The 24,490-nt window shown below is 34.5% G+C and overlaps 1 protein-coding gene across 1 annotated transcript in view; it reads left to right on the top strand.

The window, feature by feature from the left end:
* PIAS1 (protein inhibitor of activated STAT 1) overlaps nt 1-24,490 on the top strand; it is a 114,058-nt gene that overhangs the window by 48,566 nt on the left and 41,002 nt on the right. Inside the window, exons 3-4 of the mRNA XM_081050439.1 lie at nt 23,051-23,135; nt 23,397-23,444. Of these exons, the coding sequence (XP_080906565.1) occupies nt 23,051-23,135; nt 23,397-23,444 (133 nt within the window). The remainder of the gene's footprint in view (nt 1-23,050; nt 23,136-23,396; nt 23,445-24,490) is intronic.

Below are 24,490 nucleotides of genomic sequence, written 5' to 3' on the forward strand. Positions count from 1 at the left end.
TATGTTTTACATTTAAATTTATGGCCCATTTGTTATTTTTTTATATAAGGTGAGGTTTAGGTTGAGGTTCATTTATGGATGTCTGATTGTTCAGTACCAGTTGTTTGAAAAGGCTATCCTTCCTCCATTGAATTGCTTTTATACCTTTGTCAAAAACCATTTGTCCATAATTTTGTGGGTCTATTTCTGGGTCCTTTGTTCTGTACCCCTGATCTGTGTGTCTGTCTCCTACCTGTATCACATAATCTTGATTACTATAGCTATATAAGAAGTCATAAAATTGGGTAGAGTAGTTTCTCTAACTTTATTATTTTTTTTAAAAGGTTTTTTGCTATTCTAGTTCCTTTGCCTTTCCATACAAATTTTGGAATTATCTTGTCTCATGTCTACAAAAAAGAAAAATCTTACTGGGATTTTGATAGGAATTGCATTAAATCTGCATATCAATCGAGCGATAATTAACAGTTTTGTATATTGAGTCTTCTAATATGTGAACATAGTATGTCTCTCCCGGTATTTAGATCTTTGATTTTGTTCAGCATTTTGAGTTTTCAGTATACAAGTCCTGCACTTGTTTATTAGAGCCATATGCCTAAATATTTTATTTTTTGAATGATTACAGATGTATTTTAAATTTTGATTTTCATGTGTTCAGTGCTAGAGTGTAGATGTATAATTGATTTTTGTTGATTTTGTATTTTGTAACCTCAGTGAACTCACTTCTTAGTTCTAGGAAGTTTTTTGTAAAACTTGGGATTTTCTACATAGGCTGCTATGTCATCTGCAACACATCGGGACAGTTTTATTTCTTCTTTTACTGTCTATATGCGTTTCATTTACTTAACCTTGTTTCATTGCAGTAGTTGGGATTCTAGTACGGTATTGAGTAATAGTGGCGAGAATGAACATCCTTTCTTTGTTTTCAATGTTACCAGGAATGCCTCAAGATAAACTGATTTCCTTTCCTGTTTTCTGACTTTTTCCCTTGAAGTCTATCTTGGTTTTTTTATAAGCTTCTTTTTTGTTAGCATTTGCCTGATAGAAAATTTGTTCTTTATTTTTTCAACCTTTTATGGCATTTTTAAAGAGCGTCCTTTGTTTTGTTTTAAATAATAGCTTTATTGAGATATAATTCATATACCATAAAATTCACTCTTTTAGAGTATACAACTCACTGGTTTTAATATATTCACGGAATTGTGCAACCATCACCATTATCAATTTTAGAACATTTTCATCAGCCCAGAAAGAGACCTTGTGCCCATTATCAGTCACTCCCATTCCCACTTTCTCCAGCTGCTACAACTACTAATGTAGTTTCTGTGTCTATGGAGTTGCCTATTCTGGACATTTCATATAAGTTGTGTCATATAATATGTGACCTTTTGTGACTGGCTTCTATCACTTAACATGTTTTCAAGGTTCATCCATGTATGGATATGCTACATTTTATTTATCCATTCATCAATTGACATGTATTTGGGTTGTTTATACTTTTGGGCTACTATGAATAAATACTATGACGTTTGTGTACAAGGTTTTGCATGGATATATGTTTTTGTTTATGTTGGGTATATACATAGGAGTGGAATTGCTGGGTCATTTGGTAACTCAAATTTAACATTTGAGGAACTACCAGGCTGTTTTCCATAGGAGCTGCACCATTTTCATTCTCATCGGTAATGTATGAGTGTTCCACTTTCTCCACATTCTTGCCACATTTGTTATTGTATGTCTTTTTTATTATAGCCAACCTAGTGGATGTGAAGTGGTATCTCATTGTGGCAGGTTTCTCTCTTATAAATAGCAACCATGTAGCTTTCTTTTAAAATACTCAGTCTAGAAATGTAACTTATTCTCCTTTTTATGTAATCACTGTTATATTTGGTCTTTGTTCTGCCATCTCTTTCTTTTGTCATTTATTTTTCTTTCCTGACCTTAGTGAGACTAATTATGCTTTCTTTGTTTCCCTTTCATTTTCTAGTGGTTTGGGAATACTCCCTTCTATTTTTATTCTGCAAGTATTAGGTTGGTGCAAAAATAATTGCGGTTTTTGCAATCTTTTTTTGACCTTTTAAATTATGTTTTGCACCAACTTCATAGTTACTATTTAAAATTTACCAAACACTTTTAAACCTAAATATTCCTACCAACATCAATAACTTTTCAGTGTAATCAATGTGTCTTGCCTCTCTTTCCCCCTTGATTAATTTATTCATTGATTTATTTTATCAGGAATGTGTTGATAGCTAGTTCCTCTAAATTTATATTAACAAGTAATGTTTTCATAAGAGTCATTGACAGAAGAAGCAGTAATCCTCATTGCATGTTGAGGATCAAAAATCTAAACAGATTAATAATTATGGTTATGAAAGAATTGCTGTCAAATGGAGAAACAGACATTCATCTTTAGCACTTTACTTCAGGATGTTTTGAGAAGACTCTAGTGAGTAGAATCCAAAAGCATTTAAGGAGCAATCATTCGACTCAAGGTGGGTGGAGTAGGGATAAGAAAGTCTGATGAAATACGTTGAGAATTTAGTTAAAGCTCAACTAGGAGAGTGGAGGTATAATATAACAATATTTAAAATGTCAAATTGCAGTTTTATCCATCTAGCAGATTAGGAAATTCAGATTTTCAAATTCACTCAGGATGTGAATTAACTTCTTCTTTAGTGCTACACTATTGTTGAACAGATAGCCTTGATACTATAACTTATGTTTTTACTTAGGGTTGAAGTGTCTCTAGAATTCATCTCGTGCTTACTTTCATCTCGTGCTTACTTTTAGATAAAGAAAAATCAGGCCATATGTATTTATCGTTTGTACTCATATATTTGTGTATAATTTGTAGATTATGGAGTGCTTTTGAAGTAAATTTTAAATCAAAATTATATTTATGTATAGCATGTACTTACGTTTTTCATATTAATTCTCACCTCATCTTAAGATCTAAATTTGCCAAATCAGAAGAATATTTGGAGGAGAATGATACATAGTGTGACCAGAATAAAAATGCTGGAGCTTTTACCTGCAGCTTCCTTTTACTTTGCTCTCCAGGGTAATATTTTACCTTTAGTTTTGCCCCTGTAAGCTTTTAATGTAACTTCTGAAATGTGCTTTAATATTATATCAAATGAAATTACAGTTAGCGATGTTAGTAGTTTGTTACATACTCGTATCTTAGTGCCCTGCGTAAATTAGACTTTATGTAAAATTAGAGGATAAGCACTATTTTTTTAATATATCCATGAAATCACCTCACACTTTAACATTTTATCATTTAAAGAAAGATGGTTTTGAGCAATAAGCTAAATCTGAGCCCACATCTGTTTGAGCATTCTTCTGGTTCAGCTCCATTAAATTAATCTTGATAGTCATAACAGTTCTACTTTTGAACCTATAGGTTCTCTACTTAGGGTTGGGAGTCCAGGATAGTAGTAGCTATTTGTACATGTTTGCTTATTTGTAACAGGTGTTTGTCAAAGATTATCCATTAAATCCAGCTATTTTCTCTGATTGCACTGTTCATAGCAGTATTACGTGGGCATGGGCTCACTTGCCACCACCTTTATTCACCTCATAAATCCTCTTAATCCTTATCAGAAGGAAATTCCATTTCTTCCTGGGGGAGTGTAAACATACTAGTTTGTAAGGTTGAGTTCTCTTAACCAGTGTGTTTTAGAAGTATAACTCAGTATTTACTCAAATGCCTGGAATGTCTAGTTTGTCTGTTGTAAATATAAAATCAGTTATGGGTAAATGCTATTAAATGCCTAATATTTACACTAGATAATTATAATCTTTGGAGCCTTCTCTGGGTTCATGATTTTAAGCTGCTACTCAAATTTTAATATTTTACCCTGATACTTGATTTAAGAAAAAAAGGATAGTGTAGAATGGATTTGAAAATGGCTATTGAATGATACCAAACAAAATGCAGTTATACAACTGATAGTAATGTATGATAAAAGATAAAGTGGCCAACATTTGTAAACAAAAAAAAAATTGATGGTAAACGCATAATGTTTATACTTATAGCTACAGAAAATACACATTTAAGAAAAAGCTAAGTATACAGTCATTTCGTTTTAGTCTGTACTACTAGTTAGGTAGTGAAACATTTAAAATAACCTTTCCAGTCTAGAGTTGTAGTATAGCAAAAACTTCCAGCTGTTTTTATACTACAGCTCTTGTACAAGAAAACTACTAGAAAATCAACTCTGAGGAACTGGTTAGAACTAATTAAGGCTTCAGCATGAGAGTTAATTAAAAGTTAATGTTGAAAAAAATCAGTATTCTTTTTACTGCAAATAATAGGAAAATCCACCTAAAACTGGCATAAACATAAAAGCAAATCCATTACTTTACATAAGCAAAGAACGAAGGGCTTGACGCTGAGCAGCACAATGAGCATTATTACCAAGATCCTTTTTCTGACCCCTCACCCCCAACTTCCCCTGCCAGCTTCTACCGCATTGCTTTGCTCCACATTGTGGCAAAATTCCATGAGCAAGTCTTACGTAGTCTGTGTCTCCCATTCCTCACCTTCCATTCTCCTGTAAGTGCCCTCCAGTCAGGCTTTTGCTCCGTTCACTGCACTGAAACCTCCCGTGTCAAGAAGATCTGTGATGCCAGAGCCAGTGGTTCCTTCTCAGTCGCCATCTTAACCTACCCATTAGCATTTGACATGGTTAATAATCAGGTTCTCCTGCTTGTAGCACTGTGTCACGACCAGGACACTGCTCTCTCTCTTGATGATTTTCTTTCCATCTCACTGGTCATTTCTTCTTACACTTCTTTGCTTATTTCTCTTCATCTCCCAGATCTCTTTTCTGTCTGTACTTTCTTGGTGATTTTATCTAGTCTCAAGGCTTTAAATAGTAATTAAACATTGAAGCCCCTAAATTTATATCTGTAGGTAAGACCTCACTCATGAGTTCCAGAGTCTCATCCAACTGCCTATATAAAATCACCATTCAGATGTGCATCTCAAACTTAATATATCCAGAAGTGGAGATTTGTTCTTTCTTCCAAAACAAAGTCTACCCACAGTCTTCTCTTTGCTTAAGCGTCTTTTCATTTTTCTAGTTGATCAGGCTGAAATCTTTAGTTATTCTGGATTTTTCTCTTTTATTATGTCCCAATCCAATTAATTAGGAAATCCTATTGGCTCTACCTTTAAAGTATATCCAGAATCTGACCACTTCTCATAACCGTCACAGCTGTTACTCTGATCTGAGCCACCATTATTTCTCACCTGGAGTATTACATTTATCTCTGCTTCTATCTTTGCCCCCCTTCTATAATATTCTCAATTTAACAGCAGAGTGATTCTTTTAATAGTAAGCTAATTATGTTACTTCTCTGTTTAAAACTCAAATGGCCTTCCAGGTGACTCACAGTAAAATCCAAAATTCTTATGATCTAGCCCACTGTTCGTTACCTGTCTGATACCATCATCTACCAGTGTTCTCTTTCTTAACTTGGCGGTAACCACACTGGCTTTCTTGCTGTTCCTCAAATACACGGTATGCTCTTAGGGCCTTGGCATGGGTATTTGCTTTACCTGGAATGTCCTTCCCACAGATAGTCACATGGCTGTCTCCTTTAATTCCTTTATCTCAAGATATTAATATTTTTTATGAGACTTACCCAGACTAGCCTGTTTAAAGTTCTGTCTCAATCTTTCGAGTCCCCATTACTCTGCCCTATTTTTTCTATAATGTTTATCACTTTCTAACATTATTTATTATGACATTGTTTATTATCTTTGTTTCCTCGTTAGAATGTAAGTGCCATAAGGGCAGAGGTTTTGATCTCTTATTCATTGACTATCCCAAGCACCTAGAATAATATCTTATACATACTAGATGCTCAGTAAATATTTGTTAATGAATGTTTGTGTAACAAATTTGTTTATGTTCTCTATTTTATGGCTCTGCTTCCTTGATGTTGGTCCCAGTTTTTAGGCGTTATGTAGTTCCCGGCAGTTCCTGGAATCCTTCCAGATTAAAATCTAGCCGAAAAGAGGAAAAGTCTTTGTCCCAACATTTCCAAGAAAAGTCCTGATGTTCACTATGATTGAACTACTTTAAATGCCATGTCCAGCCCTTGACCAATCAATCCTGGTAGGGGAATGCAGTGTACTTTTCAGCCTAGACTTAGGTCATATGTTTCATTCTGAGACTGGAAGTAAAGCCAGAAACAACAATGTCTATTGGGGGAATAGAAACTGCTGAATAAGTATACGAGAAATGTCTACTAGCCTATAGACCACTGTTTTACAAAAGGTGATCCTTGGGTACTGGTTCTGTGGGATCCCAATAGATGTTCTCCAATCGTGTCCCATTAAGTTAGGGAACTTCAATAAGTTTTGTTACTGCAGAATTTCTTAGGGTTTTAAATACGATGATGTGCTCTATGAATCTCTAAGTGAGAGATGGTTTGTGCAACAACTTCCCAAAATTCTTTGAGCATGGATTCCTTTTTCTTTTAGATCACCTCAAGGTATTTTCTCATGGACTGCACTCTGAGAAATATTGGCGTGTTTGCTAAGAATTAGTTAGAAAATTGAAGAAAAATCTCATGTAACAATAACAAAAAAATACAAAAGAATACTTGTTAGGACTTATTTATAGAAAATAAATACTTACAGACCCCCAAAACTTTAATATATAGAAAGACATAGTTCTTTGAAAGATGTCTGTTTGCAATAAATTTAGTGTAGTTGTAATTAAAAACCCAGTTAAATGGAGAGGGAAGTGAAGGGAAGAGTAGGAGACTTTATCAAATTCTAAAATTCCTGTGTTGTAGGCTTTTTTCATTGCAAGGAAGGGTAATACCTCAGCTCATCTAAGAAAAGTTTATTGTAAGAATACATGGGAATTAAGACCAGAATCAGAAAGCTGTGATTCCGTACTTTCTCTGGTTATCTGCATTCTCTCCCTCTATGGCACCTCTGTGTCTTTCTAAGCATCTATTTTGTTTGCCTCTGGCTACAAAGAGCTCTTGAAGATACTCTGTGTTCCACACTCCAAATCCTGGAAGAAGCTAGTTTGAATTGATTTTAGTTAATGTGTTTCTAATGGATGGATCCCTTCAAGCCTAGTCACTTAATGGTTGCTCAGAAGTCAGTGGCTAGGCCACCCTTGGGGAAATTATGCCCCCTGGCCTTATTAATGGTTGTTCAGTGTTGAAAACAGCCTAAACCTGAGAGGAGGTGTGGGCTGGAAAGATTCAACTAGAGGGGAATTTGGATGTGGTGGGTACCATAATGAAAATGTCCAGTATAATCTAGAAGAAAAAATGAGGAGAAACAGAGGAATTCTGAAAAAGGGTGTATGCCAGAACGCATAAAATATACAATATATATAAAATATATGTTTATATATATTGCATAAAATATACAATATATGGCAAAGGTATAGTAATTGAAACTGTGGACTTTTGGTGCCTGAATAAGCAGTTAATGAAGTAGAAATACTTCATTTGAAAAATAACATAAAAGTGAAACTTCTAATTAGTGGCATGAATTGAGTATTAAATTGTTCAGGATTACCTAATTAACAATGATAAAATAAGATTCCTCCCTTGTAACTTATCAGAATAATATAAAAATTGTTTAAAGATTTCAATACCTACAATGAAACTATCAGGAAATACAGATTTCATTTATATAAATGCCTAAATAATCATTAAAGTGCATAAATAATATTGGTGAGGAAGGAATTTTCCCTAAGGAAGGAAAACAATACGATTTTATTGTGAGGACTCAAAAAACTTTATTACATTAAATGGCAAAATAACTAAACCAAGGGAAAATACTTACAATATATGACCATATTATATACCTTTAATACATGAAAGCCTCTGGGAGATTTGTGTGTGAGTGCTTAACCCTCCCGAGCCATCAGACAGTGTCACCCTGGTTCATTCCCACTCACTTTGCTAAATGACCATTGCTCATCTTATTCTCACTTGACACACTGTTCTGTCACGGACAACTATTCTTTCACTCTCTTTGCTGATGACTTTGCTTCTTATTTCTTCTTCACCGAGAAAGGGGTACCAATCGAAAGTTAACGTCTAAAAGTTCCCACCATCAAAAGTTCTTTATACCCTTCGACTTACATCTCTGACAGTACAGTACGCTATATTCATTCTCTTTGTGACTCGGGATGAACTCTTTGGTCTCTGGGCTAAAGCCAATCCTTACATTCGTGCATCAGATCCGATTCACCTGCTTATTCAAGGACATTGCTTAGTAATTTTTCGCTCTCTCTTTCTCTCCTACGTCATCATTTTTTTTTTGCCTCTTTAATATTTTCCATTAATACATATACAGCTTTATGTTAACTTTCTCATCTTAGCAAACTACTTTTCTCCTTATTTCCCTCCAGTTATACCTCCATTTTCTTTATACTCACCACAAAATTTCTTGCCAGGGGTGTGCTGATTCACTGTTTCTGATTTCTTTCCTCCCTTTCTCTTGTGAACCTTTTCCAGGTAGGTGTTCACCTACCAAAGAAAGTGCTGTTATTTAGGTCGACATTGTCACTAAAAAGCGGTAGTCACTTCTCAGTTTTGAAGCATCAACACAAAGCCATTAAGGGTATGAAAAGTAGTCGGTTTATAAAGTAGCCAGAGAAATGCAAATGAAAGACAATGTTTTTTATCTATTGCCCAGCGTTGGCAAGGAAATCTAGAACTCTCATATACTACTTACCTACGCAAGTGAACAACATTCTGGAAACAATTTGGCAACTTGTATAAAAGCTTTAAAAATATGTATATCTTTTGACCCACCCATTCCTTTTCTAAGAGGATGTCCTAAGGAAGTAAAGATCATACAAAAATACACACCCACACCCACATACCCAGGGATGAAGGAAAAGATTCATTAAGGCATCAGTTCTAGAAGGAAAATTTGAAAATAACCTAAATGCCCAGCAACAGGAGATTGCTTAAATTGTAGCATATCTATGTAAGAGAACGAGCTGTAGCCACTTGAAATGGTGACAAAGATATGTTTATTGACCTGGAAAGATTTTTATTACATGTTTTTAAGTGAGAAAACATTCAATGCAATTTTTGCGGGAAGCAAGAGTATATTACACTCATGATGTATGTATGTATATATGTATAGGAAAATGCCTGGAGAATAAATACCAAAATTTTGTGTAGCTGCTATCATTAAGTAGCAGAATTTTAAATTTTTTTCTAACTTGAAGTAGTTGTATTACCAGCCATAAAAAAATGAAAATGAAAAGACATTTTTGCAGGAGGGAGAAAACTAACTTCCCAATGATAGTCTGCTTCCTTTTTCTATTTTTGCATTTAAACATTGATCATCTGACATGTTCATAGATGGCTGGCTTGCTTTGACCCGGTCCTGTTTCTTAACCCCACTGGACTCAAAATAGCCTGATAGCCTGCCAGCTGTGAGAGAATAGATGGGCCAGATAAAGTGTTTACCATATTTTTAGCTTTAGAGTTGCTAAGGAGTCTATATTCGATTAAGTCTGTCAGGATGTCAGCTAATAATTCAGTAAACAGAAATAATATAAAGACGAAGTAAATAGGACAGGTAGTTAAACTCCAGAGGAGAAAGATGACAAAAAGCAATAGGCAAGTTTACTGAAAAAGAGTTTATTAAATAACCTGCAATTAAATTGTGATAAAATGAAATCAAAGGGTTTTATAGAGCAACCGTCTAATATTTCATGTGACATTTGTTTCCTGTTTCTTAGTGTTGGTAATTTTTGTTCTGTATGAGTGGAAACATTCATGTGTAACTTTTGTTGTACCTCAAAAACTGTAGCCAAGTTCTGTGAAATATTTGCCAGCATGAAAATTCTTAAAATCTTAGCAATAGAACATCACAGCTGTATATTTAATGTGTGTGTGTGATATTACATTGGTTTTTCATAAGATACATGAAACAAAGAATTATTATAATATAAAAGCAGTACATGCTCAATGTGAAGAATTGTAAAAGTAAAGTTACAAGGAAATCAGTTTTTTGTTGCCTCTTATTGATCTTTTAATGCACATATACATGTGCTTATGCTGTATATTTCAAGTTTATATCTTACCCCTTTTCCCCTTACTATTTTATGACTATTCTCAAGTCATTAAATATTGTTTGCTTAAAAAACTTCCCAATTTTACAGATAAAGTTGTTAGGCGGTGTGAATTTGCTGATAATTCAAATTTTATTGAAGGTAACAAATTTTCTGTTGCCTTCTGTCTTACTGGTTTTTAGTAGCCTAATTGATCAAACTATATCATTTCAGCTGTGTTTTAAAAAATTACATAATTGTCCAGGTTTTTGTTTGTTTGTGTGAATCAACCAGAGAGCTCATTAAAGTTTTTAAGGCTGACATTTATAGATAAGCATTTTAGCTTCACTTTCTCCAAGACAGCAAGAAATATTCTATAACAGAAAGATGACTATTTTTAGCTTTTCTTTCTGCTGGTGAGGTGGAATAGCGAATATTTTTAGCGCAGTTGAAAGTACAGCCACTTAGATTAGCTCAGTGTTTCTATCATCAGAATCTCAATAACTGTTTATTTTATGTATCTAGGTTTTACCTTCCAATGTTTTGAATTTATGTAAATTGTAACATGATTCCTCTTTCTCTTGTTAGTCTAGTTCATCTCTCTGGAACAATGTAAAAAAAGATTTCTAAAACTGTATCTTTCTCTCTGCATAGTATGATTTTAAATTATAATTATATCCTAACTATTGTGGGCAATGCTTTTCTTTCTTACAAAGGAAACAGTAATTAATGCTTATGAGGGGATGGTTCAAAATGTCCTCCCATGAGCAAAACAAGCCCTTAATATTCACAGGAGATTATCCCCCATGATCTTTGTAAGTATCCTTAATTGTGAACACCACTAGAACATTTTATCTTTTCTCTAAATTGGAGCAGAAAATGTGACTTCTTTTTGGATCCTCAGTGAGAGATACTGACAAGTATACAACAATTCAGGTCCTATTGAGAGGCTGAGGTTCTGCTTGAGGGACATTCATCCTACATCCCCAAAACAGCCAATATTCAAACTCCTCCTATCTTAGCAAAAATTTCAAATTACTATACATTATAGAACTTTGGATACCTTCAAGGTTGGTTGCAGTGGTACAAATCAGGATGGTACTTCACAAATCTGAGATATTAATATAATTTCTTATTGCAGGTAGGAAAACAAAGATCTCATATTTAAGTATTAAAATCAGTGACTTAATGAACCATTCATACCCGAACTCATCACAGTCTGGATTTTGCTCCTGCCCTGCCACTGAAACAGGTCCAGCTGAGATCACCTGTGACTCGCTTGTTGTTAAATCCAGTTCTCAATTCTTATCTTAACTGACTTCTGAGCATTTAACACTGTCCACACTTGCTTTGAAATTCTCTTCCCTTGGTATCAAGGATATCATTGCCCTCTGCTTTTCTTTATGAATTTTTAGCTATTTCTTCCTTGACTTGAGCCTTAAATTTTGGTACCAGTTCCCCAGGCTACTGTTGTTCATCCACCCTCCCCCTCTGCCTTTTTTTTTTCATTTTGCTTTAGTCAACTATTTTTTTAAACATCTTTATCGAAATATCCTTGACATACCATAAACTGCACATATTTAGAGTGTACAGATTAATACATTTTGATGATGTGACCTCAGTACCACGATCAAGATAATGAACATCTGCATCACTCCCAAAGTTTCCTCATCCCGTTGGTAATCCCTCCCTGCTGCACTTTCCATTCCCACTCGATCCCTAGATTGGATGTGCTTTCTGTCAATATAGATTAGTCTGCGTTTTTCTAAAATTTTATATAATGCAATCATGGAGTGTATACTCTGAGGGTGGAGGGAGTTCTAGTTTCTCTTAAGAGTATAAGATTTATGTTGTTGTGTGTATCAGAAGTTCATTTCTTCTTACTGCTGAGTAGCATTTCATTGTATAAAATATAACACTATTGATTCATTCACCTATTGCTAGACATTTGGGTTGTTTTCAGTTTGGGACTTTTGAAAACAAAGCTGCTGTGACAGTTTGGGCCCAAACCTTTGTATGGTCATATGCTTATGGTTTTCTTGGGTAAATTATTTAGAAATGGAATAAGTGCATCACATTATAGATGCAGTTATAACTTTTTAAACAACTGCTGAAATGTTTTTGCCAGTGTTAAGCCATTTTACATTCCTACTACCAGTCTATGAGCTTTCCGGCTGCTCTCCATCCTTGTCAGCACTTGACATTGCCGCTTTCAAATGTTTAGACATTCTAATAGATAGATGTATCTCGTTGTGGATTTAATTTGCATAACCCAGACTAAGGATGTGGAACATCTTTTAATGTGCTTTCTGGCCATCCATGTATTTACCTTCTTTGGTGAGGTACCTGTTCAGATCTGTTGCCCATTTTAAATATTGTTAGGTTGTTTGCTTTTTTGTTAATGACTTGTAAGAGTTCTTTATATGTTCTGGCTACAAGTCCTTTAGTGGATATGTGATTTGTAAATATTTTCTCCCAGTCTGTGGCTTCTTTTCATTCTTTTAACAGTATATTTCCAAGAGCTTAAGTTCTTAATTTTGTTGAAGTCCAATTTATCCATTTAAAAAATGGATTGTACTTTTGGTATCATATCTTAAGAAATCTTTGCGTAACCCAAGGTCACAAAGATATTTTTTATGTGTTCTAAAAGTTTTATAGTTTTAGGTTTTACCTTTAGTAATCTTTTTATTGTAATTATATGTAATATAAACAAAATTTGCCATTTTATCATTTTAAGTGTCTAATTCAGTGTGTTAATTGCATTCACAATATTGTGCAACCATTACCACTATTTCTAAAGTTTACCATTTCTGAAAAGTTAACCCCAAACAATAACTTTGTATCTATTGAGCAATAACTCCCCATTCCTGCTTCCCCCAGCCCCTAGTAACCCCTACACTACTTTGTGTCTCTGTGGACTTGCCTTGTAGAAATTGCTTATGAGTGGAATTTTATAATATTTGTCCTTCTTGTCTGTCTAATTTCATTAGCATAATGTTTTCAAGGTTTATCCATATTGCAGCATATATCAGAACTTAATTCCTTTTTATGGCTGAAAAATATATTCCACTGTATGGATATACATTTTGTGTATCTATTCATCTGTTGATGGGCACTTGGGTTTTTCCACCGTTTGACTATTGTGAATAAAGTTGCTGCGAACATTGGCATACAAGTACCTACTTGAGTTCCTGCTTTCAATTCTTTGGAGGAGGTACATACATAGGAGTGGAATGGCGGGGTCTTATGATAATTCTGTGTTTAACTTTTGGGGAAATGCCAAATTGTTTTCCACACCATCCGCATCATTTTTTAATATGCCCACCATCAAGATATGAGAAGGGGTTCCAATTTCTCCATATCTTCACTAACACTTGTTATTTTGTTTTGTTTCTAATTAATAGCCATTCTAGTCCATGTGAAGTGGTATCTGGTTTGGGGTATGTGGTATATGATTTTGATTTGCGTTTCTGTAATGACTAATAATGTTGATCATCTTTCATGTGCTTGTTGGCCTTTTGTGTCTATTCTTTAGAGCGATATCTATGCAGCTTTGCCTGTTTTTAAGTTGGGTTGTTTGTCTTTTTGTCGTTGAGTTGTAGGAGTTCTTTATATATTCTAGACATTAAACCCTTATCATATGATTTCAAATGTTTTCTTCCGTCTGTGAGTTGTCTTTTTCCTCTTTTTAGTTAGTGTCCTTTGATGCACAGACGTTTTTAATTTTAGTGAAGTCTCGTTTACCTATTTTTTCTTTTGCCTATGCCTTTGGTGTCATTTTGAAGAAACTATTGCAAAATCCAATGTCACGAAGATCATTTCTTTCTAAGGTTTTTATATTTTAGCTCTTAAATTTAGTTTTTTGATCCATTTTGAGTTAACTTTTGTATATGATATAAGGAAAGGGTCTAACTTCATTCTTTTGTTTGTGGATATCCAGTTTTTCTAGTATCATTTGTTGAAGAGACTGTTTTCTGAATAGAATGGTCTTACCATACCTGTCGAAAATCAGTTGACTGTAGATGGAGGGTTTATTTTGGGGCTCTCACATGTGTTCCATTGGTCTGTATGTCTCTCCTTACAATTTTTTGTTGAGAACTGGCTGATTTGAGTATTTTACTCTGCTAACTCTGGAAATAAGAGTCTACTTAAGGATTGCTTTTATTACTTGTTGAAGGTTGCAGTTATCAATTTGTACAATGCCTTTTCCACACCATTTTTTCAGTGTATATTCCTTGTGTGTGGTCTGTGAAGTTTCTCTTCAAGAGTCTCTTCAGTCAGCCTTTGACTTGACCGATTTCCCCAAACTTCTGGATCCAAAAAAAGTGTGTATTTCTTTTTAAATCTTTTGATAGCTGCTATTGGGGAAGCTGCTTAAGCCCAAGGCAATCTTGAAACAAAGGGAAATATTTGCTGTGGTCCCTCAGGGCACCACCACTCCAAACAAAATGCACAGCCCCCAAATTTTTAGTATTTTTAGTACAAATCCTTACTGTCCATACAAAATGCACAGCCCCCAAATTTTTAGTATTTTTAGTACAAATCCTTACTGTCCATACTGGCACAGACAGCCTCTCTAGGCACTCTGGCACGGGGAGGCTAAGGAATGGGGAATAGTTTGCTAGATCACTCACACAGCTCTCTTAACAAATTTCAACAGTCTGTCTTCATCAGGCCCTCCTTTGGTTGCTGTGTCTGATCAGGTTCCAGAGTTCTGAAATCATTGATTCTGATTGTTTTTTTCCAGCTTAATTGTAGTTTTGGAGGCGGGACTAACTCCTGGAGCTTCTTCTTCTTCCACTTCCTATGATATCACTTCTGAACTATTTTGAGTTAATTTTTGTGTATGATGTAGTATATGATTCGAAGCTCTTTTTTGTTTGTCTGTCATATAGGTATCCAGTTGCTCCAGCACCATTCATTGAAAAGACTTCACCTGAAATGTATATAATTTTATAAACCAATGTTACATTAATAAAAAAAAGAAGAAAGAAAAGACTGTTCTTTTCAACTAAATTACCTTTGCACCTTTGTCAAAAATCAGTTGTTCGTGTATGTGTGGGCATATTTCAAGACGCTCTGTTCTGTTCCACAGATCTGTTTTTCTATCTCGACACCAACATTTCTATCTAGAATATCAAGATAGTCTGTCTTGTTGGTGTCTTATTTACTGTAGATTTATTGTAAGTCTTGAAATCAACTATTGTTAGCCCTATAGCTTTGTTCTTTTTCAAAGTTGTTTTGGCTCTTCTAGGTCCTTTGCATTGTCACGTGACTTTTAGAAACACCCTGTCTATTTCTAATCGCCCCCACACCCCAAAAAAACCTCGCTAGCATTTTTTTTTAAAGATTTTATTGGAGAAGGGGAACAGGACCCCATTGGGGAACAGTGTGTACTTCCAGGACTTTTTTCCAAGCCAAGTTGTCCTTTCAATCGTAGTTGTGGAGGGTGCAGTTCAGCTCCAGGTCCAGTCGCCACCATTGCAGGGGGCACAGCCCAGCATCCCTTGCGGGAGTCGAACCGGCAACCTTGTGGTTGAGAGGATGCGCTCCAACCAACTGAGCCATCCGGGAGCTCAGTGGCAGCTCAGCTCGTGGTGCTGTGTTCAATCTCAGCTGCAGGAGGCGGAACCTGCAACCCAAGAGCCCACTGGCCCATGTGGGAACCAAACAGGCAGCCTTCGGCTTTAGAAACACGGAGCTCCAACCGTCTAAGCCATCGGGCGGCCCCTTGCTAGGATTTTGATTGGATTACATTGAACATGAAGATCAGTTTGGAAACAGCTGGTATCTTCACAGCATTGTATATTTTGATCCATGAATACTATATATCTCTTTATTTATTTGGGTCCTTAATTTCTCTGAGTAGTGTAGCATTTTTCAGTGCACAAGCCTTGCACCTCTTTTGTCAGATTTATCCCTAAGTGTTTCATTTTAAGGGGGTGCTATTGTGTTTTTTAATTTTCAGTTTCTGATTTTTGTATGTCATCTTTACCTTGGTAAATTCATTTTTTGTAATAACTTTTTGTATATTCTATCAGATATTCTACATAGATCATATTGTCTGTGGATAGAGTTTTACTTGTTTTCTAATCCTGATGCTTTTTCTTTTTCTTGCCTTGTTGCACTGGTGAGAAGGTCCAGTACATTCTTGTATAGAAGTGATGAGAGTGGCTGTCATTACCATGTTCTTATTTTTTAGGGAAAACACTTAGTCTTTCACCTTTAAGTACAGTGTTGGCTGTAAGTTTTTCATAGAAATCCATTATTGGGTTGAGGAAGTTCACTTCTATTCCTGGTTTGCTGAGAGCACTTTTTAAAATCAGGAATGGATATTAAATTTTTGTTGTGTATTTTCTAGACATTAAAATGACAATGTTTCTTTTTTAGTTTGTTACCTGGTAACTTGAATGTTGAAGCAACTCTGCATTCCTGCGATAAATCTCCCTCAGTTATGATGTATTATCCTTTATATAGTTGGATTTAATTTGCTAAAGTTTTGTTACAAATACTTTTGTTTGTGTTCATGAGAGGTAATGGTTGGTAATTTTCTTGTCTTAAAATGTTTTTGTCTTGTTTTTTGGTACTGGAGTAATACTAAATTCATAGAACGAGTTGAGTATTCCCTCCATTTAGATTTATTTTTTGAAGAGTTTGTCTAGAATTTATAGTCTTTCTTAAATGTTTGATGGAATTCTTCAGTTTTTTAAAACAATTTTTGTAGAATTGGTATTAGTTTTTTCATAAATATTTGGTAGACTTCCCCTGAGAAGATATATGGGCCTGGGGTTTTCTTTCAGGAATCATTTTAACTACAAATTAAATTTCTTTACTAGACATAGGACTATTCAGGTTATCTTATTTCTTCTTGAGTACACTTTGGTAGTTTTTTTTTTTTTAAAGAAATTTGTTTTTTCTGAGTTGTCAAAAATTTTGGTATACAGGTATTCATAATATTCTCTTATTTACTTTTAATTATCTATAGACTCTATAGTGATGTCTCCTCTTATTCCTGATATTGGTCATTTGTGTCTTTTCTTAGTCTTACTAGAGGTTTACCAATTTTATTGATTTTCAAAAAGAAACTAGCTTTTGTTGTAACTGATTTTTCTCTATTTTTTGGTTGTAGTGTATTCCATTATATGAATATTCAGTCATTTGATTGATTAATATTTGGCATAAGAATAGTCTTAATGGGAAATGTATAACTAATATATATGATGAAAATGACAAAACCTTGATGATAGGAATGAATGGACACAGGTACAGTACTCTAAGATGGGAAGATTAAAGATATAAAGATGTCAGCTCGTAATAATTCATAGGTTTATTATAATTTTACTCAAAATACTATTGGGCTTTAAAAATCGTAGCAAAAGAATTCAGAAGTTCATCTAGATGAATAAATGTTTGAGTCAATGTTAAAAGTTCTGAAAAAAGAAGAATGGATGGAGAGAAACCTAACTGTAAGATATTAAAACATAATGAAGCTATAACAGTTAAAAAATAGAGTTCCAGCAGCAGTATAAAAAGGCCAATGGGAAAATAGCCCAGACATAGAACATGATGGATGTAAGGATTTAATATATGATAAAGGAAGCACATATATCCATCAATAGAGAAGGGAAGAATTATTTAACAATGTGTTAGTATAGCTGAAAGCAATTTGTAATAACAGGAATTTAGATTTTCAAAAACATCACATACTAAAATAAGTTCCAGATGACTTAATAATTACATAGAAACAACAGGCAAAACAAACAAAAACAAAACAAAACAAGTGAATTGTGTATTGATTGAACCTGAGAAGGGTAACAACTAGAATTTACAAAGATGGTTGATAGGTTAGGTCTATTGGTTAGGTTAGGTTAGACTGTGTAAAAAGTTAACTTTTATATCACCCCAAAATATAGCAAAAATGAAAAAATGTAGCAGTTGGGAATATTTTTAGCAATTTTCCAAGGGTGAATATATATGAAACACTTACACAAATATAAAAATGGGTGTAGGACAAGATTGAACAATTAACTGAAAAGGACATTAAACAAAAACGGGAAATTTCTTAATGCAGATAAACTACTAAGGCGTTGCCAGGATCCACCCATTAAATTAACAACAACACCCATACAGGCCAGAGTTGGGTGCAATTAGTAGATGCCTATATTGCTAATAGTATTATATAAAGTGTTATAACCATTTGAAAATCAGTTTCATGATGTGTCAAGATTTGTAACAATCTCCATACTTTTTGACCCAGAAATTCCACATCTGGGAATTGATCCCAAGAAAATTGTAAGTAGCCCTGCCCCATTCCAAAAAACTTACATGTAAACCCAAAGATGTTCAGAGTTGTTTCAAATAATGAAAAATTAGAAACAACGTAAAGGACTAGTCAAGAGAGTAATTAAAATTTTAATATAGCCTGTAGATAGAATACAATACAATAATTAAAACATGGTAATAGAGATTGTAATTGAAACACTTAATTGTGATAAGGGTAACTTTTTAAAAAACGAGCTTTCAAATTGTACATACAATTTGATATAAAAATGACTGGAAGGAAATACGTAAAAATGATAAGTAGTTATGATGAGGGGATTGTGGGTAATTCTTTTTCGATTTTCTGTGATATCCGGTATAATGCGAGGCTACATGAATAGAAGTACAGCACCTACCTAGGTCGGGGGAGCTAATAGACCTATGCAACGAGAAGAGTGTGGGCTTTGGAGATGTGTAGGCCTGAGGCCGAATTCTGGTTCTGCTTACCTAGTATGAGGCCTTGACAGTTACATAACTCTTGAACCTCAATTTCTAAATCTGAAAAAGGAGAGGATACCTTTTCTTCATGATTGTTGTGTGGATTAACAGTATTAGATGGTAGTTTTGATAAAAAAATACTGTTGTAGTCATCCTATCCAGAATTATGTATCAAGCAACCAAATCTCAATGGCAAACAACTGCGATTTACTTCTCACTTATGTTATGGCTGTGGGTCTGCTCTGTGTTTTCTTCACTCTAGAATCAAAGCAGACTGGAAAGAAAGATGGTTAAACCAAAAGATAGCTCTTGTAAAGGTCTGCTTGGAGGTCGTACACTTGTCGTTTGTTGTTTGTCAAGGCTAATGGCAGTGGCACTAGAGTTACAATCCTCCTTTGGGGACATAGAAACCAATACAGAGGGGCCGCAAATATTTTGAACAAACAATCGATGCTGTGACAGAGTGTTAAGTGCAGCTGTCACTTTAAGGGTGTGACCACTTGGGGTGTGTCCATAGGAGAAAGATCAGGATGGTGAGTAATTCTGAAATCTCGCCTGAGGTACAGTGGGTAGAGTCAATAGAGAGAGAGAAGCACATTAATACTGTCTAAAATATTTGAAGAATGGCAGTCGCTGGATATGCTGCATGACATCAATAGGTAGCAGTTACAGCATTATGTATTTTGATTCAGTATAAGGGTATAAGGAGGAAAGGGAACAGGGAAGGAAATTGTTGGTTGTTTTAAATACCTTACCTCACTTATATTCTTCAAAATAACCCTATTAGGATTTGTGTGTATGTGTGTGTTTGTTTATGTTTATATATTTAAGGAAACAGACTCAGAGGATCAGTACCTGAGGTCATAAGGCAAATATGTGGCAAAACCAGTTTGGAATCTAGGTCTGTGTGATCTCATCTCTTTCCACTAAACTTTGCTGCTCTCTATAGGGCTGTAAGCTTTCTTACAGTTACACTGTTCATTACCAGCCATCTTCTGCCTGAAAAGGTAATGGCCACTTTTCCCAGCTCTAAAAGTGGTCCAAGTATGATTGGAGGGATTGAAAGGAAAGGGAGGTTGAGCCCTAGATCAATGGTCTATAAACTTACTTGGTCACATGCACCTCTCCGCAAAATAATTTAGCATTATATATATATATGTATATATATATATAATGCTAAATTATTTAAATATATATATTTATCTATGTAATATATATAAACATAAACATGTTATAAAACAAAAGAAATAGTTAAAAAAGTTAAGATTTTTATATAAAATTTTAAATACTTTTATAATTTAGATTTCAGATTTCATGTAAAAATCTCAACTTTTTAAAGCTCCTTTTTTACAGGCAGATAATTGTTTCCTGTATCCCTATGGGTTGTCTTGTGTACTCCCAGAGATGCATGCCCCCAACATTGGAGGTGATTGTTGTAGATGATTTCTAAGACTCCTGTTTCAGTCTCAGTGTTCTATGATTATATTTGGCCTGAATTTTTCTGAAAAGGGTAATGATAGCTTAATTCACTTTTAGAAAAGTTTTTAGATAGTCTGTTATCCAAGACCTAAACTATGAATTCACTGGCGTTCATAGTGGAAATTAAGCCTGAAAATCATATAGTATGAAAAGGTGCTTTTTCAGATAAGTAATAATAACTCTATGAGCATTATAACCTATATATAAAAGAGGTTGTAAAGAGCAGTTATTATAAAGTAATAAGCCTGATTCTGTATGGCACAAGAAACAGCCTTGCTATTTTAGTCATATCTTCTCTGTCTAAATCTGCGTGTGTCTCCAAAAGTTACTGTATTCATATATTCTAAAATGAATGTGAAATTTTGCCTAGAGAATAAAATGAATTTTTCTACTTGGAACTTACTTTAGCACTGTTTTAGAATGGAGCCAGAAATCTAAATTAGGATAAGCCTACTGGACTAAGTTTAATATTTATGGAGAGAAATATTCCTTAAGAAGCAAAGGAGTTACTTACTTGCATTGCCTCATGGAGGGAACTGTCTGCTTTTCTACATTCTGGTCCTTGGTTATTGGCCATTTGTCAGGTTGATACTTCATAATTAAGATAATTTTCTAGTTAGTAACTATTTCTTGGGGATAGATTCTTTAAGAAAAATCCTTCCCATATCACAGAAAGCAGAAACACAAATCTAGCCTTTAAAAGATACTCCTATATTGAGATGAAAGAGCAACAGTGCTCTTTTCCATTTTTTTTCTGATGGTGATACATTTGTACAGCTTTCTCAGCCTGACATACTGCATGCAGTTTAGTGGTAATTGTAGAGGAAGCGTTACTTGGAAGTAGGATCAAACCCAGTTTAAGCAAGAGAAGACCAAGTTCAGTTATTGTTTCTTCATAGGTTTAAGTAGCCCACAGGCCAGGAGTTCTTTGATATTAACTTCTGGGGATCCTTTTGTTCTAGAAAACTATCCTGGAAAACTACAGTTTAAATAGTTTAACCTGGTGTTTCTTGGTTTTCATATTCTTTTGGTCATTCAACAGTCATTCAGTGCTTCTTTGTGCCAAGCACTTAGGAAACATTGGTGAACAAGAGGGATTTTTATTTTTTATTTTGTTTGTTTGTTTGTTTGTTTATTTATGAGGGCACAGCTCACAGTGACCCATGCGGGGATCGAACTGGCAACCTCGGTGTTATTAGCACCACGTTCTTAGCCAACTGAGCCAACCGGCCACCCCTATTTTTTTTTTTTATTGCAGTTGACATTCAGTATTATTTTATATTAGTTTCAGGTGTACAGCGTAATGGTTAGACATTTATAAAATTTATGCAGTGATCCCCCCATACATCTAGACCCACCTGGCACTATACATAGTTATTACCATATCATTGACTATATTCCCTGTGCTGTACTTCACATCACCATGACTATTGTATAACTGCCAATTTGTACTTCTTCATCCCTCTATCTTTTGCACCCAGCCCCTTTGCCCCCCTCCCATCTGGCAACCATCAGTTTGTTCTCTGTACCTATGAATCTGTTTCTCTTTTATTTGTTCATTTATTTTGTTCTTTAGATTTCACATATAAGTGAAATCATATGGCATTTGTCTTTCTCTGATTTATTTCATTTAGCATAATACTCTCTACCTCCATCCATGTTGTTGCAAATGGTGAGATTACATTCTTTTTTTTTTTTTGGCCGAGTAACATTCCATTGTATGTATATATACCACATCTTCTTTATTCATTTGTCTGTTGATGGACACTTAGGTTGTTTCTATATCTTGGCTATTGTAAATAAGGCTGCAGTGAATGTAGGAATGCATACATATATCTTTTTGAATTAGTGTTTTGGATTTCTTCAGATAAATGCCCAGAAGTGGAATTGCTGGGAACAAGAGGGATATTGACCATGATTTTTTTCATGTATATAACGTGTATTAAAAGCTGATAGAACTGGTGTTGCTCACAGCAGCGTACTGTAGGATTCCCTGCTCTGCACTAACCTACCTGTGCGTGCCTACCTGCGCTCTTGCTCTTTTCTTTCACCCTGCCTCCCTTCCCTTTCTCGCGTTTTCTCTTTATTCCCTTTCTTCCTACATGTAACTTTCCATCTTTAAGGTAGTGTCCACAGGCAAATTCTGAAGTCAAGTCATCTAAGCATAGGAGAAATTATATATGATACTTATTGGATAAAACTTGCGTGGTGTAGTTAGACAGGTGATGATAAAATTCTTAATTTGCCTTAAATACTAAATGTCATCTCACCTGTGCAGATCTCAGGGTGCGTGTATCTGTTACTTAGCTCGGAAACCACGTACTGTATCTTTAAATGGGTTTATGTACTATTTTAAGTAAAATTAATATCAGCATGTTTTTTTATAAGCGTGCTTTTTAGATGCAAGCATTTATATGATTAGGTGATTTTTTATTAGTGTTTCTTTGATTATGTTTTTTCTGAATCTAAATCCTGATCTGTATCTTCTGGAATTAGCCATTTTTGTGCCTGTTTCTTTTATATTGCAACTGGCTCATTTCTTATTTTTCAGTGTTTTAATTGCCTTGTTTTCTAAACTCTAGAATACGTCCCAGTTAATTAAAACATGTGATAATTCCCCAAGATTTGATTGTTTGGTTATCTATTTGTCTGTCTATCATCTGTCTATCTATCTATCTATCTACCAATGTTGTATTCTCTGTTGATGAATTTGAAGGTAATTAAAAGTATAATTCTTTTTTTTCCTTTAGCATCAGACAACAGCCAGCGCTTTCGAGAAACCTGTTTTGCATTTGCATTGACACCACAACAAGTACAGCAAATCAGTAGTTCAATGTAAGTTGTCTTCAAATGTAACTTGTAGTTGACCTTTAAAACCAGTATTGTCTATAATAAGTGATTTTTTTAAAAACAGTGTGTTGGGTGAGTATTAGTGTCATGCAAATATTACTATTAAAAGTACTATTGTAGTTAGTTACCTTAAAAACATTTATATCTCTGATAATTTGAAAAAGTTTCTGTAGTAACAACAGTATCTTTGTATCAGCTTTTATATGCATATTTTAAAAATAATAGTTCTTATTCTGTCTTTCCTAGGGATATTTCTGGGACCAAATGTGACTTCACAGTGCAGGTCCAGTTAAGGTACAGTGTTCACTACAGTACATATCCAAGTTTAAAAGTTAATATTTCTTGAAAGATTTTTTTTAAAATCCACCTTGATTTTCATTAAGTATATTGAAAGTATTGGGTTTAGATGTTTGGGTGAGGGAAAATCTTCTCCTGTTATGAAATATCCTAATTTTTATCCAATTGAGATTTGATATGTCAAGTCATGTACCATACATCTAACCACATCTCTTCATTTTGGTTGCCCTCAGTTGTTTGAGAAGCTCCAGCTAATGATATGTTTAAATACCAGAGTGGTCAGCTCTTTAGAAATACCAAGTTTTATGAAAGCAAAGGCCTTATCTGCATGAGTAGCAAACTACTATAGATAAGGAACTAGTATTAAGGTTAAATCTACAGTGTCTCATGGGCTAACTAATAAAACCAAAATAGTCTAATTTGCTTTCCCTGTATTTTAAAGCATTAATTTAAATGTTCTCTAATTTATATTTCATATGAAATATTTCTTGATAGTTTTGCAAAGACAAATGGAAAATTTTCCAACATGGATTCACAGTTACCTGTCATTCAATTTCTTTTCTTAGCTCATTTTTTCTAAGAAATCTTTTATGTTAACATTTATCTCTCTCTCTCTGTCTGTCTCTCTCTCTCTGTCTGTCTCTCTCTCTGTCTCTCTCTCTCTCTCTCCCTCTCCTCTCTCTCGCACTTATATAAACCATATTGTGCTGTTCTTTTTACTCAATGACTGACTATCCATGAATATTTTACAGAATTCAGAGACAGGGTTCTTCTTAACATATAACTCAAAGGTGCTGTGAACGTTCTTAAAGGTGGAATGAACTCAGCTGTATATTGGGAATAAAGAAGTAATTAACAGCAGGTGTCATAAATAGCAAATTAATAATTTATTTCTTGATCTATATAAGAGTAAATAGAGTGAGAATTTACAAATTATGTAGCTATCCTTGGGTGTCCCAAAAGATTATGCATTTAATTCAGAAATAAATGTTTTCATGAGTTTCTAAAATAGTATTCTCAATACATGTGAATGTAATACAAGT

Source organism: Rhinolophus hipposideros, assembly GCF_964194185.1.
Source record: "Rhinolophus hipposideros genome assembly, chromosome: 5".
Lineage (NCBI taxonomy): Eukaryota > Metazoa > Chordata > Mammalia > Chiroptera > Rhinolophidae > Rhinolophus > Rhinolophus hipposideros.